The sequence below is a fragment of the Cynara cardunculus genome, assembly GCF_001531365.2.
Source record: "Cynara cardunculus var. scolymus isolate 2C chromosome LG 13, CcrdV1, whole genome shotgun sequence".
Lineage (NCBI taxonomy): Eukaryota > Viridiplantae > Streptophyta > Magnoliopsida > Asterales > Asteraceae > Cynara > Cynara cardunculus.
Window position 1 is genome coordinate 41,253,035 of NC_037540.1, and position 18,597 is coordinate 41,271,631.

An 18,597-nucleotide genomic window follows, 5' to 3' on the forward strand; every position below is an offset into this window, starting at 1 on the left:
TCCCTCCTCCATTCCACCTTCTTCCTCCTCCTCCTCTCTCTAGATTTTCTCACACGCACGCGCACACTCACACACGTAGTTATGGCTTCCACCACACTTCATTCACGGTTATCTACCACACAGTCGCCGGCAGTCACTCGGAGTAGTTCCTCTCTTCGTCCGATCACCGGCAATTCGCTGACATGGAGCCGCGCCTTCGCTCCCGACCGCCTTCTTTCTGCCGTCTCTCATTCTTCTCTTAGAGGTAGTATGTGTATTTAACGGTGCTGATTCGTTTATTACTTAATTGTTAGTGCAATAATCGAGCGCAATTTCTCATTTTCTGATATTATTTGGTTTACTGTTCGTCTCTACCGGTTGCTTTGTTGAATTGTGTTCATGAATTCTGATTGGTTTCTATTTTGTCATAACATTGTAGGATATAATGTTTATTATTGTGCTGGTAGTTTCAGTGTAAATAGCAAGTTGAATTGTTAATACTTAATAGTTTGTAGCAATTTTACTCTGCATACGGTTCTGTCGGTCAATTTTTTTTATTAACCTGGATATCCAACCTGCTATGCAAGCCGCCAGGACAACCACCTGTTTTGCAGATAGCCCAGCTCAAAGTCACCGCATTTGAACTTCCGTGGTCCTCCTTGGATTTGAACCTTAGACCTCCTGTACTTTTGATCTTTGGAGTCAAGCTCAAACCAATCAGGCACCACAATTGTGGTTCAAATTTTTAACTTTAAATGTGACTTCATTATTCACATACATGTATAATTTCCTTGTATGCCTACATGTACATAATGTGCAAATGTATGCGTGTGTCTGTATTTTTACATATGCCTTTTACATTGACTTGATGACTACGTTACACTTTCAAAATAATGCTTTGAATTGGAAAAGAAATGTTCTAAAGTCTGTAGAAGAAACTCCATAGAATTTAATTTGACAAGTATTAGGTTCGAGGCTGTGTAAGTACAAAATATATAACTTTATCCTAGACTGGGCGATTCCAGAGTATAAATGTATTTTGGCTTTTTATGGTTAAACACATTCTATAGAATCTAAGAACATGCACATTTGTATGGTTTTAGAGGATAAATGGATTTCACCACTTCTGGATAGAGGTTCAACTTACTCTAAAAGTAAAAATGCCTCTCTAATTTGGAATGAGGTTGATGTATCTATGTATGTATATGTGCAAGTATATAAAAATGTGGACTTGCAAGTGCAGTTGTATTAATATGTGTCTGTCATGAATCCCTATTCTAGTATTGCCATGAGTATGATGTTTCAAGATTTATATATTCGAATGGAACCTGTACCCTTCAAACTTGTTGGAACTATGATTCATGGCTTGCCGTATATGGACTGGAGTTCAAGCAAATCCGTTTCAAAAGTTCAACTAACCATGCTCTAATTCCAACTGTAAACCCTTGAGTGTTATGCTCCCACACCCTACCATTTTGAATTTACTGATTTGGAAGTTCAGGATTGGAAGTTTGGAACTAAGAACTGTTTTTTCTGTGACTTTAGGGGTTGGAGGGTCTGTGAAGCCACTGATAACATGTGCCGCTGGGACAGCACCTGTAGCAGCAGCTAATTTGGCACCAGGAACCCCAGTGAGACCAACCAGCATAATGGTTATTGGAGCTACCGGAACTTTAGGAAGGCAGGTGGTGAGGAGGGCACTAGATGAGGGATATGATGTGCGATGCCTTGTCAGACCTAGACCTGCCCCTGCTGATTTTCTTCGTGACTGGGGTGCAACTGTCGTCAATGTAAGTTTCTACTAGCATCTTTATTTTAGTTGCCTTAATTAGTTTTACCTGTACCCACTTGAAAAATACTTATTTGATACTTTACTGATCTGTATATGTATAACCTTCTATGTGCAAGTATTAGCTGTGAAGTTTATGTGCAGGGAGACTTGAGCAAACCTGAAACCATACCAGCAACACTGGTTGGTGTCCATACAATCATCGATTGTGCCACAGGGCGTCCAGAGGAGCCAATAAAAACCGTAAGCATCATGCCTTGCAGTCCTATTTGTTTCCTGATTATAGTGTACATTTTAAAGCGTTACTAATATCTGATGTTCATGTACATTTTACATGTATGTCATGTCAGGTCTATTTACTTTACTTTTTCATTTTAGGTAGATTGGGAAGGAAAGGTTGCTCTAATACAGTGTGCAAAGGCAATGGGAATCCAAAAGTATGTATTCTTTTCGATTCACAACTGTGACAAGCATCCAGAAGTTCCATTGATGGAGATCAAGTACTGTACTGAGAAGTTCCTTAAGGACTCTGGCATAAACCATGTTGTCATCCGGTTATGTGGTTTCATGCAGGTATACTGCTCAAGTAGATTGAAGTAATAGGCATGCTTCCAATGATCTTATAACTTTCACAACTATACTTTTTCATTCCTTAGCTCCAGGTACGGAGGTCAAGTTTGCATAATAAATTAATGGGTCGTCATGGCTTTCAAATGGACATCTTTAAAATAGTTATTTGCCTACTGGCCCGAGAAGGCAACACATTGTCATCAGATCATAAAATAGTCTGACATTGATGTTGTTCCAAAACAAACATTATATATGCATTGTACTTGGTTCAGCTCGAAACAATCTTAAACATTTTGAGAAATAGAGGCTAGCTAGTAAGTATTGTACTTGTAGGTTAGTGTTCATTTCCAGACAGATCCTTGTGTGCTTTTGCTGATTATTCTTGGGCATGTTTGAATCCATACTTATAGTCTCATGGAATATGAAACATCTAGAAGTTGAGAGACAAGTGAACACAGCAGGTGCACAAGCAGTTCTCATGATAGAATAGGTGGAGTTGCGCATGATGGACTGTATATTTTCTTACATTCATTATACAAAAGTTTACACTTCAGACTGACATTGAACAAAATTTTCCTTGGAAGTGTCTTCAAACTTCCTCCAATAATTTCGATTTTTAAGCACGATCGCCAGATATTATATCATTGGTGGCAAACCTGAAATATGTTCTGTTATACGACCTCTTTTGTTGACTGTCTCCAAAACATGGAAGAGTAGGTGATACACTGTTTTTTGATTCTTTCAGGGGCTCATTGGGCAGTATGCTGTGCCGATATTAGAAGAAAAATCTGTATGGGGAACGGATGCCCCAACACGAATAGCTTATATGGACACTCAGGTAATTTCAAGTGTTTTTAATCTTATTTAAGCCACTTGCAGAGCAATAGATTTAAAACCAATTGGTGCCCTCTTCCAGGATATAGCTCGTTTAACATTTATTGCTATACGAAGTGAAAAAGTTGATGGGAAACTTCTTACATTTGCTGGGCCTCGTGCATGGACAACCCAAGAGGTAAAGAACTTCTTGCTTTTTATTTCAAGGGTTCAGTTGGGTTTCATTCATTAACCAGATCACGTTTATGAAACTTTTTTTTCTTCCAGTTTGCAGTCATTTAGTAATTTCTGTGCTGATGAATTTTTTTTGTCACCAGGTTATAACATTGTGCGAGAGGCTAGCTGGACAAGATGCAAGTGTGACTACAGTTCCAGTCTCAGTTCTGAAATTCACTCGGCAGCTAACTCGTTGTTTTGAGTGGACAAATGATGTTGCAGACAGATTGGCATTTTCAGAGGTTAGTTAACCTGCCAGATTGTAGGTAAAAGGCTAGTTTTTTTTTTTTTAACTTTATTTTGAGTTCTGGGGGACATACCTCTCCCCAATGCCTATTTTCATGTTGGCGTTACATGTATGTTATATATTGTTGGTCACTTTCTTGTGATTACATATGGTATCAGATTTCACGATGTTTATGGATGCAGTTAGTCCTGCAAACATAATCCTCCCTCTTATAGATGAGATATTTGCTTCCATTGCATTTGTGTGATGGCAGTTGGCACACTGATATTTCTACCCAAAATTGACCAACAATTGTAAATAATACACGATTAATATCTCTCCTATGCACAAAGCAATTTGGAGTAGCTATAGGTTGAACAATCAATGCACTTCTTTTGAGAGGAGAATTTATAAATAGTAGACGACCCATTAAGGCCTTTTTCATTTCAATATTTTCATTTAGCTCTGTATGACTTTGACTTTTGAGAGGATAATTAAGATTCATAGAGTGCATGTCAGTTAGCCTCACAAAAGAGTAATCTGACGGGTTCCACATGTTCTCACATGGTATAAAATGTAAGGTTTACCACTTTAGGACTTGACACTATGGGGCTATTTGTAATCGTCTAGACCCTTCACCTGTCTAGCCCCTTCTCGACACTCTGGGACAATCTGTGACCATGTAGTCTCTGTTAGAGGGGGCGTGTTAGAGTTTCACATCGGCTAGATATATGTTGGAATCTCTGTTCCTTCATCAAGGACTCTATATTGAGTAATCTAAGTCAGATTCCACGTAATCTTATGGTGGGTATAAACTAGAAAATTTTACTTTGGAGTAATACCTGAACACTACCATTCTCGGTAACTATGTGATGTAATGAAGCGTATAACAACGGCTTCTTGAGTATGCATCAAGTTAAACTTTTTGCAACCAAATGGAGAGAGGATGGGGTTTATCGTTGGTAGCTCAAGTGTTCTGTCATAGAGAGCTTCGACTTTTCTTTATTTACGTCATTTTATCCTCGAGATTATCTCATGTTTGTTGTAATTAACAATGTTTTGTTGTAGATTCTCACAAGCGATACCGTATTCTCAGTACCAATGAACGAGACATATCAACTTCTTGGTGTAGATCAAAAAGATATCATTACATTGGAGAAGTATTTGCAGGATTACTTCTCAAACATATTGAAAAAGTTGAAGGACCTCAAGGCACAATCTAAACAAAGCGACTTCTACATTTAAAAAAAAGGCATCTTTGTGTGTACATGTTCTGCTATTATTTCAAAGACCACATATTACTTTGTAACGATGATAAAAAGGGTCCATTTTTTTGTAAATTTTACTTTCCTTAACGGGTACGAACACCTATTTTGTAAAATGGAAGGTAAAAATGTGTTCAAAATTGAAAAGCTTACCACCTAAACGGAAGCTGAAAAGCTTATCTCATGATTTCATTTCGTCTTCTATTCGTTTCTGAAATGTGGGATTAAGAGTTAAGACAAGGCCTAAAAGAAAACCACGATTCCAATTTACATGGAAAAATGTGTTAGTGCAACTATCTTGGGCCTTTTTTTTTGCAATCCAAGACTTTAGGCCAACGGTCTCTATTGGATTTGGGATGTAGAAGTTTGACCATTTGTTAGTAATCCTCAAATTCAACCATTTAGCTAAAGGTTTGAAAAAATTATATGTTCATTGTATATATTTGGTATTTTGCTGCAATTTTTTTGTAGTAACCACTTACCCTATATTTGGTACATGGAGTATATTTATAGTTATATCATTAAATTTACTATCAAACTTATCATAATTTCTTTTTCCTAAAAAAACTAGTTAATGTACTTTTTGTGCTTTCATAATCATATTTTACTTTAATCAAGAAAAAGTAAAAAAAAAAAATGGAGTGTATTAACAGTAAATTTGGTAATTATGACGGACTCAATTGCTAGTTCCATAAAGGTGCGACTGGTACGTGGATAGCATTGGTTTGGACGTGTGAGAGTCAAGTAAGGGGATGGAAGAATTTTGCAAGATTTTAGGGTTTTAATTTGACATGATTAATTTAGAAATTTACCAATTTTGTCCTAGTTCTCTGATTTTTATTCCACCCATTTTGGTGAACGAAAAAAAATGCATTTTTATCCACTCATATCATCTCATATTCCATCTAATGGCATGTCAAACATAAACGTTAAGTTATTATCTTCTCACAGTTCCTTATAAAACAATACCTTTAGGTATCATGCATATATCTAATATGGGTTTAAATTAAGGAATAGACTTAAAATAGTCTAGAATGATGCAGTGTTCTTTGTAGAATTGTAGGACTTTGATGTATCTTATTATATTTATATATATATATATATATATATAAAATACATGTAGGCATAGCCATGTGTAGTAGCACATAAAAAGTACATGTAACCTAGAAGAGTCCTACAAAAAGAAAGAAAGGTTTTCCTCATTTCTAGCATTTAGTGTTGAAGAAGCTACTAACCCAATGAATCACAAAGTGTTCTTTCATCTACTTTTTTTAAGGTTTATTTAACTTTTCATTCCTTAATTAGAGCATTTTCGATAGAAAGTTCTTATAAACAAAAATTGTAATAACTTATAGTAACTATAATTGAAGAAACATTTTATAAGTCACCCATTTTTTTGGAATTCTTGTATAAAAACCTTGGTTTTTATCTTTAATTTTGTGTGAAATGACATTTTATTAGTTCTTTTTATATATATATTTTGATTTTTATATCCATATCATTGATGTTGAAATAATACAAGGGACCTACAAAAAGAGGTTCTTAATTTGTTGAGTCGACAACCATTTGATCAAAAAAATTGTAAAAAAAGGGTTCTTATAAGTGACTCCATCGAAAATGCTCTTAATAATCTAACATTTATTTGAAATAGAGACTTAATGGATATGTCGATTTTGAACACTCGTTTTAGATAATAAAAGCAAGAAGTTAACAACAAATTATAACATAAAAATAGAAAAGAAAAGTGATAATAGAGAAGAAAAGGTGAAAGAAAGAGAGAGATAAATAAGGCAAATATAAATAAGTGTGTAGGTATAGGAATAGAGGGACAGGGTGCTTTTTGGGCTAAAAGTTGAAACGATAACAACTTCTGTAGGCCCATAAAGAGGTAACTTGACTAGACCCTTGGCCCAAATGTCCCTACCATAACCATCCTTTGATTGGATGCTTGCAACATTTGTAAAACCACCACTCTATTCTATTCTATTTTATCAATACTTTCCATTTCACTAGTTAAAATCAACCCAATTCGAACGAGACTGATATATGTATCTCATTCGAAGGTGGGGTCTGAAGAGGGTAATTACATACATCTGATTTTTACTTTGAAGAATAGAGTGATTGTTTCGCAAAGACACTTGTTATGAAAAATGTGTGAGAGTGTAAGAAAAGACCACAAACTGCATTCCCATGCAACTGTTTATTAACCTATAACTAGAATAACATCAAGTAAATGTAAAATAATGGTGTAAAAATACCACAAACAGTTTAACGTTGAAAAGGGGTTTCAAATTTTAGGCAACAATAAAAAGTTTGATTGTGGAGAATATATTTAAGATGTATCTAAATCATCACAAAAGAAATAAGCGATAGCGACTTAAGATGTATCTAAATCATCACAAAAGAAATAAGTGATAGCGACTGACAATTAGTAGTTACAATTTGGACAAAGAAAGAATAATGGTGTAGTCTAACTGTTAACATAAAGTCATCGGAGGCTTTCTAACTGTTAGCATAAAGTCCTCATTAAATTAGTCGAATACGTATAAACTACTGCAATCTAACTGTAATTTTATTATTTATATAATTTATTATTTGAGGTTTGGACCTCAAAGTATATATATATTGTTTAATGTCCCAAAAAAATACAATATTTTTTGTCACTATATCATTAAAAATTTATTCTTCCATACATATTAACTTTTATCACAAATATAGAAATATTATTGAAATTCAATTATATTGCAAAATTTATATGATTGAGTACCAATTAAGATTCGGTGATAACGATTAAATTGATATAATTAAGATCTTATAATAATCTTTTTATTTAAAAAACAGAAATTTTATTTGACCAGAAAAAAATATGCATTTCAAAAGGAAAAAAAATATAAAAATCATTGCATGCTCGTGGAAAGAATTATTGTTGAAAAGTAAATTATAAAATGCAATTGGTCTTAATCTACAATATTCTTTTTAGGAAATAATTGAAATGGGAATTAAAATATTGAAAATAAAAAGAATATATCATGGTCGTGACGTTTGTATCCGTCAACAAACCACCACAAATGTTAGGTGATCATTAATTAATTACAATGGTTTTCGACCCATTATAAAATATTATATGGAATTGAATGATCAAACTATTAAAGTTTTTTGATTAAAAATCGATTTTGTTATAGTTTTTTATGGTTTAAATATATATGGTTTTTACTGTAAATAATATTAGTAACAAATTTTCAATTAAAGTTATGTATAAAGAGTAATACACTGTAAATATATACTAATGGGGTTATTATGTAATAAAATTTGTTTAATTTGGTTTAAAAGTCAATAAGATTGAGTTTATACAAGTCAAGAAGGACTGACTTATACTTTTGCACGACCGTGTACATGAGATTTTCCCTGAAAACGACATGGTTGTGTGCCAATCCCACGTCCATGTGCCATGATACCCGCAAAATGGCATGAGAGAGTGGAAGTATAACATTGTCATGTGGTTTCCATTGTTGGCCTTTCACGACCGTATTAGACCAAGAACAAATTTTGTACACCTTGTACCCATGTGCTGTTTGTGGTCTAGATCAACAAGGTTTTAGCCAATAATTAGTATCAGATGATCAATTTTCATGCAATTTTCAAAATTGTTCATAAGTATGTGCATGTTATGTTATAGTTAAATAATAGTTGTAGCATGTCATCACTAATAATGATTTCTAGTCATTTTTATAGGTTAGAATGACCATTTTATTCGATTTTAGTAAACGAATGCATTTATTCGTTCAAGAACTAATGCTCAAAATATGAAAAGTTCCCTCCTTCCGGGATTTTACCCTTACTTTAAAAGTCCGTTGGAAATGTAAAACATAATCTTTGACATTGATGTGTGTGACGAAGATATTAACATGTAGGAGTGCATTTATCCTACCCCTTCTGATAATACAAAAAAAGAAGTACATGACATTGATCACCATATGTTTAAACAACAAATATTAATTAAAAGACAACTTCCATTTGTGATGCTACTTAATTAATAATTATAGGGACATGATGAAATAATACTTGGTAGAAAATAAAAAATATAAAAAAAAAAATTAAGATGTAATCAATGTTGTAATACTAGAATCAACCGTTTAAGGTTGTCGGTTTTTACAATCTTCTAGAAGTCTAAGTGGGGGGCGAAAGATGGAGTCAGAGGGAAGATTGTTGTTGAAGCTAAAACATGTCAAAATTCTAGAAGTAAAATAAGTTGTTATGGTTGGTAAGTAATAATTAGTGATGGTATAGAGAATGTTCAATGATTGCATGATGAATACAAGAACATATAGACATTAGTGGGACAAAATATATACACATTCTTTTTTCTTGTCGAGGATCTTGTTTATATATAGTCGAATGCAAATCATCAGTTGTCGGGGGTTCGAATCCTTCCTCGCCCACAACCGGCCCAAAGCATGATTCAGATCTTCTTCAATCGAATTCGGCTGAAACACTTATAACTTGTGAAGCATTACACACAGTATGTTCGTCCCTCATCAGCGTATTTTGTTGTTTTCTAGCTCAATCTACATGATATAATCATACCACACAATATGAAACACTATTTGAATTGTATTTTAAGCAGTTGTTACACATATTATGTGCAAGCTATCGTACCTACTAATACTATACTATACATGTAAATTATTACTTTTTGTGAAAACATGTCGACTTGCTTTTTTGAAGCTACCAAATGTACGTTACAAATAATTGATGTCGTCGAATGATGTAAAATGAACTTTTTGTTATGATTGAACGTAAAATCAAAATGGTAATGATTGTATGGATAGTAATTAGTAAAAGACTATTTTGGGTGGGTAATAAACATTTTTTTTTTTTTTTGTGATTGATTTGAAATAATGAAAAAGCAAAAGCATCATTAATTAAATTTTCATCACATCATTTTGTTCAATTCATTCAATCATGATTGCAGAGACCACCCCAAAAGCAATGCCCATCAAAGAATTAAGTTGTACGTGTAATATTTGTAGCTACAATATATCAATTAATTGTTGGTGGTTTTATATAACAACGTGCCCTTAAAACCCTTGCCCATCAAAGAAGTTGTACGTTTTAAATTTGACCGTCGGTGAAATCCGATGGTGTTCAGATCCATCGGTGAACTCAAGTCGTCGGTGATGCCTTTACCTGTGATACCCTTCCTATATATATATACTTTCACCAAAGGATCATTCTATTACTAACGGATTACCTGACAAGTTCTCTGTCGGTAAAAATCTCTTGTTTTAAATTTGTAGTGTTCTTTACTTTTAAAAATACATATATTTTAGGTTATCGTTTAATAATTAAACAACAAAATTCTAAGGGATATACGTGCATGTCCAAACATAAATGTAGGCCCTACTCCTTGAAGGACACATGCATTTACTCGGAAAACCCCATTAATTGATATAAATATCAGGTAGTCGGCCATTGATATTATAAGAAGGTTGAACATATATCTAGCTAAATCAATGAAGTTAAAGCCATCGAACAAATATTCAACAAAGGTGGCTGCTGCTATTTCCAGCAAAATCACAACGGACCCATCATTCAAATGGACTAGGTCGTCGACAATGACTATTTTAATTCCTTCTTCTAGTTTTTTATTTACCCGTAGACTAACCATATATTATATTGGTTGTGATTTATGTCACCTTTATATCCATTTTTTTATTTTTAACTCAACATCTCCTTGGAATTCGAAATACTATTTTGATGGAGTTGTGGTTAGCAAAAAGAATGATCAAAGTTAAGGTTTTATGATGCTATCACATTTGTCGTATATTAGTGTCACAATATGTAATTTAATTTACTTTTTATATTTATCGATTAAGGGTCGTTTACTAAACGCTTACCTGGTAAGTACTTACCGGGTAATTTTTCTCACTGGATGAACATGACAAGGACCAAGAATTTTACCCAGTAAGAGCGATGATAAGGATGGAGAATCTTACCCGGTAAGTGAGGGTGACGACTCTTACCAGGTAAATTGTTGCATATGATACGTTTTGATGTACTACAATCTTACCCAATAAAATAAAGTATAATGTTGACTCCTAATGTTAAGCACTTACCGGGTAAGTATTTAGGTAAACGGCCCCTAAGAGTCTTCATGATGATTAAATGAGAATCAATAAGAGGTCGGAAAAATAAATATAACAATTTTTATATTGTTTTTAAAACATTATACTATAATTATATTTAAAGTAATATTAAAATGTTTATAATAACAAACTAGATATAAAATAATTCCTATATTTATGAATCTATGTCTTACATATACGTTTGATGAAAAATATCATGTAAAAAAAATATTATTTTATCAGCTCCCACAAGTTTAGGACATATTTATGGTTCTCATTTGATTTAACCCCTATGTATGTATACATATATCGTTAATAGAAACTAAAATATGTTAAATAGCTTCTTGATCATCATGAACTGATTAAAATAACTATTGTCAAGCAAAACTGTTATATAATGTAAACACTTATATGAATTCTACTTGATCATGTGCACAATGACATACATGAGGATTACGTATTGACCCTAGCCTCACGAGATGCCATAATAACACTTGAAATCCTAGGTTAATTAAACTCAATTCAGTGACATGTGCGATATTTTATTATAAGAATGACAAATATTATATATATGCATATGATTATAACTAACAAGAGATCGCAACATTGACCACAAATCAAATCTTAATTAAGAACGAAACTAAATAGCAAGACGTAAAGTAGAACAACGATTATATGCTACCTTTTAAAGGAAACATTTCTCCGAGAATTCAACATATATATTTAATTATCCTCAATTTGACATATTTTTCAAAATAAGAAAAGTTTGATTTAACTAATAAAATAAACCGAATTAAAACCCTATATATTGTTCAAACATTTGAGCTTAAAATCATCTTCTTTACTTTATTTTCATCATGGTTATTATATCTTAAAACCTATCTTTTCACTCAAACCCAAGAAAATGTAAAGGAGGTTTATATATATAATTGAGAATTATACATTTGAATCACATGTATTTATGTATGCGAAGATTATGAAAAGAGCGTGAAACACATTTACGAATGTGGAGGTTGTAAGTGTATATATATAAAAGTTAAGTACTCTACTATGATAGTTGGATGTTCTAACACCATTATTTTGTAATGGTGGTTGTTCACTTCACATTTCTTTTTGTTATACCATTGAAGAACAATTTATAACGGACAATTAATTTAGTTATATATAATTTTGTGATCTCTAGTGATTACTGTAATGTTTCTTTGTATAATCTATATATGATTGTTTGAGTTAAACTGTTCTAACTATTGTTAGTGCGAAACAAACGGCTAAAAACCTATGACACTTATGATACAAACGGATGATCCAAGGAGAATCCTTTTCTAACTTGTGGAAAACATATGATGCTATAAAGCTTCGGAAGGTTTTTTGCTTCATCTTACTTAATTGTATCATATATATATAATCTTTAAGCTCTAAATCAACCTTTAGATACCACTTGATACCATTCTTCACGTTCTTGTCATCGTATTTAATTTCAATGCCAAGATATCACGTTGATGGTACTACTATATATATATATATATATATATATATATATGTATTAAAATTGTCTTTACACGTACTATTTCATATTAGAAAAAGACAAAAGGGGTTATAAATAAAAAATTAAAAGTAAAAATTTATGTGGTGATTGTGAGAAAAGTTGTATAAAAGGTGACTTATCCTCTTATGTGATGGATTCCCCATAAAAGTACCCAAATTCTCCAACTTTTGCCCATAAAAGATTTGATTAGGAGTCGTGCATCACATATACTCATAGATCCCACTCTTTCTTCTTTAATTTAAACATACTTTAATATGTATTATTGATATTGAGTTGCATAATATGCATTTTTAATTATCCAGCAAACCAACTTCTCACACAATCAAAAGTGGACGAGTTTTGAGTATGCGTAACCTTTTTTTTTTCTTTAAATATTGCGTTTAATGGACAGGAAATGAAGTCTTATGTTCTCAAACGTTGAATTCATTTTTTCGCATAAAAAAACATTTTGATTGAAGACAAGAAAATTTCAATCACAAACTTATATTCGCATTAGATCATTTCTATCATTTTTAGTGATATTATATAATGTATATGATTAATTTGTAAGAATAAGAAAATATAATTATGAAAAATAGTACAAATGACGGAAACCCTAATTTCAAAAACACATCTTCATTCATTACGTATTGCAACCCAATGCATTATAAATAATGTTTTTATGCACAAATTGTATAAACTAATTACGTTAGAACAGGACCATAATTAATTTTGACCGACTAGAACTGAAAATGGAACGTATTGCATAAAATTCATATATATTTAGTTAATTAGCATCTTTTAATTAGTACTATTATATATATATATATATATAGAGAGAGAGAGAGAGAGAGAGAGAGAGAGATAGGAAGACAAGATTAATGAAAGTGGGATCCAATTGAAGGGGGTTCCTCTATAAATATATATATATATATATATATATAGAGAGAGAGAGAGAGATAGGAAGACAAGATTAATGAAAGTGGGATCCAATTGAAGGGGGTTCCTCTATAAACTTGTGTAGGGTTTTCTGTATATAATAGTTATGAGTATTATTATATATTCCAATCACATGCACAGATGCACTATATATATATATATATATATATATATATATATATATATATTAATTTATATTCTATGAAATTAAAGAAGTCGTGTATAACATCCAAGTAATTACGTACAGTCAGTAACCAAAGAGACGACTTATTTGTACTATACACTATACATACAAGTCTTGAAAGCATCATGTAATGCCTTTCACTTCTCTTTTAATTCCCCTCAACACCTGGACTCCATTTTTGAGCACAACAAGACATCAAACTCCACTCAGATGCATGCTGTAATCAGTTCAGTACTGGAGTCTGACTTTTGACCATAAGTTGACCAACAAAAAGAATGTAATAGAAAAATACCCCCCTCAAGATTAACTAAACTAACATTTATAGAGTTTCATGGTCGATAACCACCGCATAAATTCTTTTGCCTGCAATGCATAAAGTTTGATCAACTTTTACATATCTTTAAAAGACGAGGGGCAGTTATTAAATTCACAAAAGAGAAGATCCCGTATCTTCTCAATTGTCCAATTCCCCACATAAAGTCTTAAAAATTTCAACTTTTGCCCATAAAAGTTCTGCTGCATATTCTCATGGATCCCTTTTCCTTTAATTTACCACCTCAGATCTAAGTGTGTGTTGGTATGAGTTAGTGCCAATTCTAAAACCTACCCTTTTCCTTACCTTTTATGCATATGTAATTTGTACAACATGCATTCCAATGTATACTGTAAATCAATTTCTATCAAGTTAATTTATATTTTAAATGCAGTGACTCCAGGCTATCTGCAAAGCAGGTGGTCGCCCTGGGATTAGCCGGCTCGCATAGCGGGTTAGATGTCCAGGTTAATCAAAAAAATATTATTAGTCTCATAAAAGTTATCATGTTTAAATACAAATCAAGTAAATTAAAATGATAAAACCTTGTATTATTAATTCATAGTTATAATGATTTATTTTCTAACCTAAATGCAAAATTCGAAATTAGGGAACATCCGGTTATTGTGTATCGGTTAGCTAGCTAAGCTTTCATATCTGATGTAAGTGTTGTAATATTCGTTAGGTTGAAGTGTTTTTTGGTTTTTTTACATGTTTAATTTGCAATAGAAATTAAAATCCTTTTTATTTGATAAATAATTTGTCATATTAATTACATCACAGGCATAAGATGCATCGATATTATTAACATGTTGATTTTACTGATTAAGAATGAAACGTAATTAAATATAAGATTTTATAACAAAGATGTATTAGACATATAACATATGTTATATGTAAATCTGGCTCATGGATTACTAAATGTATTGGTAATGAACGAATGCCAAAAATGTAAGCGATGTAATTTTTAGGGGTTCCTAGAAATATTTATAATGTTTCAAAATGAATACAATATATAACTTGACATGAATTTAAATAAATGCTTAGTTATAAATATAGATATTCATAAAGACAAAATAAGAGATCATATAATTAAGACCAGTGTGATATATATCTTATAATAGTTATTAAGTATTAAATAAATAATATTAAAACAATATTTAGCTAAAAATATCATTTACTTTATAAATAAACACTACAACAAAATTGGGTTTATAAGACACCATTAATCTCTAAGCGTCCCAATAGACCGTTTTATAGGACTTAAATAAAAATCGTTCTATCTAAAGGCGTTGTAATAAGTTTATATGACGCTTTGGACGTCTTAACAATTTTTTTAGAATATTTTTAATACAAAGTGTCGTATTAACAATGTTATAGGACAATTTTGAGATATAAACTCAATTTACTTGTTTTTATAGGACGGTTTTTCAAATAGTGTCCTATAAAAATGCTAATGTAATGCTTTATATTAAAAGTGTCATAAAAAAACTTATTATGATATCAAAAAACGTCATATAAACTTATTACAACGCTTTTATATATGACACTTTATTTTTTTGATCCTATAAAGATGTCTATTAGGACGCTTAGAAATTAAGAATATCTTATAAACCCGATTTTGTTGTAATAAAACTATTATCAATCTAACATTTTTCTTGTTGAAATTGTCAATTTTTTTCAAAGATTTATACACGTTACCATAAATTATTCATGTTATTATTCCTGATTCATCTTATGCCTAAATATTGAAAGATTTTGACATTTATTTTCTGATTTTCTTAGTTTACATACACTTTGTGTTTTAATATTGCAATATGTTTTATTGCATTAAGGATTTACTATTTTATCTAACTTTTTATTTATAATATTTCTCCTTTGTTAGCACATTCATGCTAATTAGCAGTTCCAATAGAAAGTAGAACCATCTGATTTGATTCGTTCTCAATAGCCATGAGAGTAATCGGTGATCAAAAGGAAGACCCGAAATTTTGCGAACAATGCGGAGGGTTCCTCCGCAAGGTTCGTCCACGGAGGGTGAGTCAGGGCCTAAGATCAGATTCTTCTGTCTATCAATAACTGCATGCATTGCGCTTTATATTTGTCAGATATAGTCATGATGACACGGTGGAGTTTTGTAAAAGATATTATCGTATTTAAAGTGTTCTAAAACAAATTAAGACGATCTCAATACATCTCACTAGGGAGAAGGGTGGAGGTGAGATATATTGAGACATGTCATCTACCCCAAAAGAATAGAGCATGTGATTCCATGTAAACCTTCAATTTTACGCAAAAGTGAGAAAACGAAAAAGAGGAAAAGATTGAAGAAATAAAGAATAAAATGAAGAAGAAAGAAAGAAACAAGGTTAATAATTAATAGTCTACATCAGAAAAAAGAAAAGCATCAAACGAAATTGCTATAACGAGACATATAAAAACAAAGGTAAAACATATCCTTCCATCTATCGTTGGACCTTGTAACTTTTTCTCTCAGCTCAAATCAGAAAGAGTAAACATGGTGGATTTGATGGCTATTTTGGTTTTGTAGACTTTGCCGTTCAGTTTAATTTGGACCTTTTGTTACACGACACCCTCTTGGTAGCTCTCCGCTTTAGCCACTATGTCTTTATGTGGTGTGTTACTTCATCCTTGACCTCTCTTTCTGACTGGATCATTGAGCCTAAAACTTGATACTATGTCTTTAGTAGCGTTTTCATTTTTTCATACTTCTCGATGGTGAGCGACATCCATCTAGAACCAAAAATCCAAAGTAAGAGTGAGGTAATGTTTGTATATCTGGTTCGATAATTTAAATATTCGTCTTGATGCTTCTTTTATCATTAAAAAAAACTCTCTTTTAAAACCTGATTGAATATGTTTGCAAATTACGGATCTATTGTGTTACACGAGAAGAAATTAAAGCATCCACTTTTCAATCGATTGAGAAGATTATGAAATGAAATAGTAATATAAAAACTTATTTTTATACTAACTTATTATTTTTAGAATATTGTAATCTACGTAACTATTTAAGAAAAAAGTATAAAATATATTTGAGGTATGTATGCAATTATATATGTACATCAATACAAGTATAAATGAAATGGTAGGGGGCTCATTGTGAGTTACATATACAAGGAGGTTGAACCCATTTTGCCTTTGCACTCTTTCTTTTCTTTTTCTAACTTTGCATTATATATATATATATATATATATATATATATATAGAGAGAGAGAGAGAGAGAGAGAGAGAGAGGGGTTGGTTATTATATAACCCTTTACATTTGTACAACCAATATAACTTAATCTCAACCGTTCATTTGATTTGATGAATATGTGATTTCATAGAAGTTTTTATTGTTTCCTAATATAAAATATTAATCATAATTAATGAACTCTATCCATCTTTCATAAATATTCAAATCATAATAAATAAACTTTCATCATTTCTATAAATATATATATTAATTGGGTTGCATTGGTTGTATAAATGGACATGGTTGCATTTGAAATATACCCTCTATATATGTATATATAATATTATACCTAGATTCTTTAGCTATATATGTCAAGTATTTAAAAATACCAAATTAGTGCTTCCCTTTATTTGTCTCCCCACAAGTTACCCACTCTATATTGTAGATATTTTTCTTAAATAATATTTTACACATGGTAGCTAAAGTATTTTATGTAAATTTTATAAAAATAACTTCCAATATTTGGTAAGAAAATAAAAGAGCAAGACATTTTATTAATTTTTATTTTTTAGTAAAAGACTCTTTATATATATTATGAATTATGTGTATCGATTGGTGCATTTCAAAGACCATATATATGCTCTATATTTTACTCATTTAGACTTTAAATTATAATTTTCTAGATTAAATACAAAAATAAATTATTTTAAAAGTTCATCTATCAATGTAATGAGAAAGATAATTAAAACGCTAAAATGGTCGTTAATATTGATTTAAAATATTAGTTTTTAATACTAAATGGTGATGATTAAATAATAATAACTAAAAATATTTTATTATTAACTAATTAAATATTAAATTACTAAATATGAATTAAATATGTTTAACCATGCTTTGGGATGGCATCCACAAGACATGTCAGATTTTCTAAGCTCTCTCACATGCATGCAATAAACATTTTACATTTGTTTATTATTTTTTTAAATTTAAAAAATATTCATACTTTTAACTGTAATATATTAATTTAAAGATTAGATTAAATATTTAATTTAATTAAAAAGCACTAGTTACTTTATTAGATTTCTATACTTTACCTACCTAATTCATGTCATGAATATTGTTGGTTACCTATCATTCTTATTTTAAGTTCTAACAATAAAAAATTTATAGTTTTTAAGAATATTCGATGTTAGTAGAATTAAAAAATCAATCGAAGAGGATAAAATTTAAAAAAAAATTGGGTGTGGGGAAAAAATAAAAGTTATAATAGTTTTTAAACATCTGCTAAACATCATAATTTTTGGATTATTAACTTTTTTGGATCATCGTAGTTGGAAAAAACTGATCATACTTCATATCCAGTTTTCTCATTAGTTTTTTTTTTTTTTTTAATTTTTGTCTAAAAATATTTACCAAGTATTTCATGCATTAA

General features: G+C 31.1%; 1 protein-coding gene across 2 annotated transcripts; it reads left to right on the forward strand.

Annotated features, from left to right (window-relative positions):
• Nucleotides 1-19: 19 nt before the first annotated feature.
• Nucleotides 20-5,063, forward strand: LOC112524606 (uncharacterized protein ycf39). Of its 2 annotated transcripts, none has more exons than XM_025134511.1 (8): nucleotides 20-244; nucleotides 1,525-1,769; nucleotides 1,913-2,011; nucleotides 2,147-2,341; nucleotides 3,084-3,176; nucleotides 3,255-3,350; nucleotides 3,490-3,630; nucleotides 4,683-5,063. In XM_025134511.1, exons 1-8 carry the CDS (start codon nucleotides 82-84, stop codon nucleotides 4,857-4,859), a joined length of 1,209 nt encoding a protein of 402 aa, XP_024990279.1. In that variant the 5' UTR covers nucleotides 20-81; the 3' UTR covers nucleotides 4,860-5,063. The 2 variants fall into 2 exon arrangements, with proteins under 2 accessions (XP_024990279.1, XP_024990278.1); XM_025134510.1 differs by having other exon boundaries at nucleotides 47-247.
• Nucleotides 5,064-18,597: the final 13,534 nt, after the last annotated feature.

Excerpts from the sequence above, each read along its gene's own strand:
- LOC112524606 (XM_025134510.1), top strand. The coding sequence starts at position 82 with ATGGCTTCCACCACACTTCATTCACGGTTATCTACCACACAGTCGCCG. Across the intron at positions 2,342-3,083 it reads GGTTATGTGGTTTCATGCAG|GGGCTCATTGGGCAGTATGC; the intron begins GTATACTGCTCA and ends TGATTCTTTCAG. Across the intron at positions 3,177-3,254 it reads TAGCTTATATGGACACTCAG|GATATAGCTCGTTTAACATT; the intron begins GTAATTTCAAGT and ends GCCCTCTTCCAG.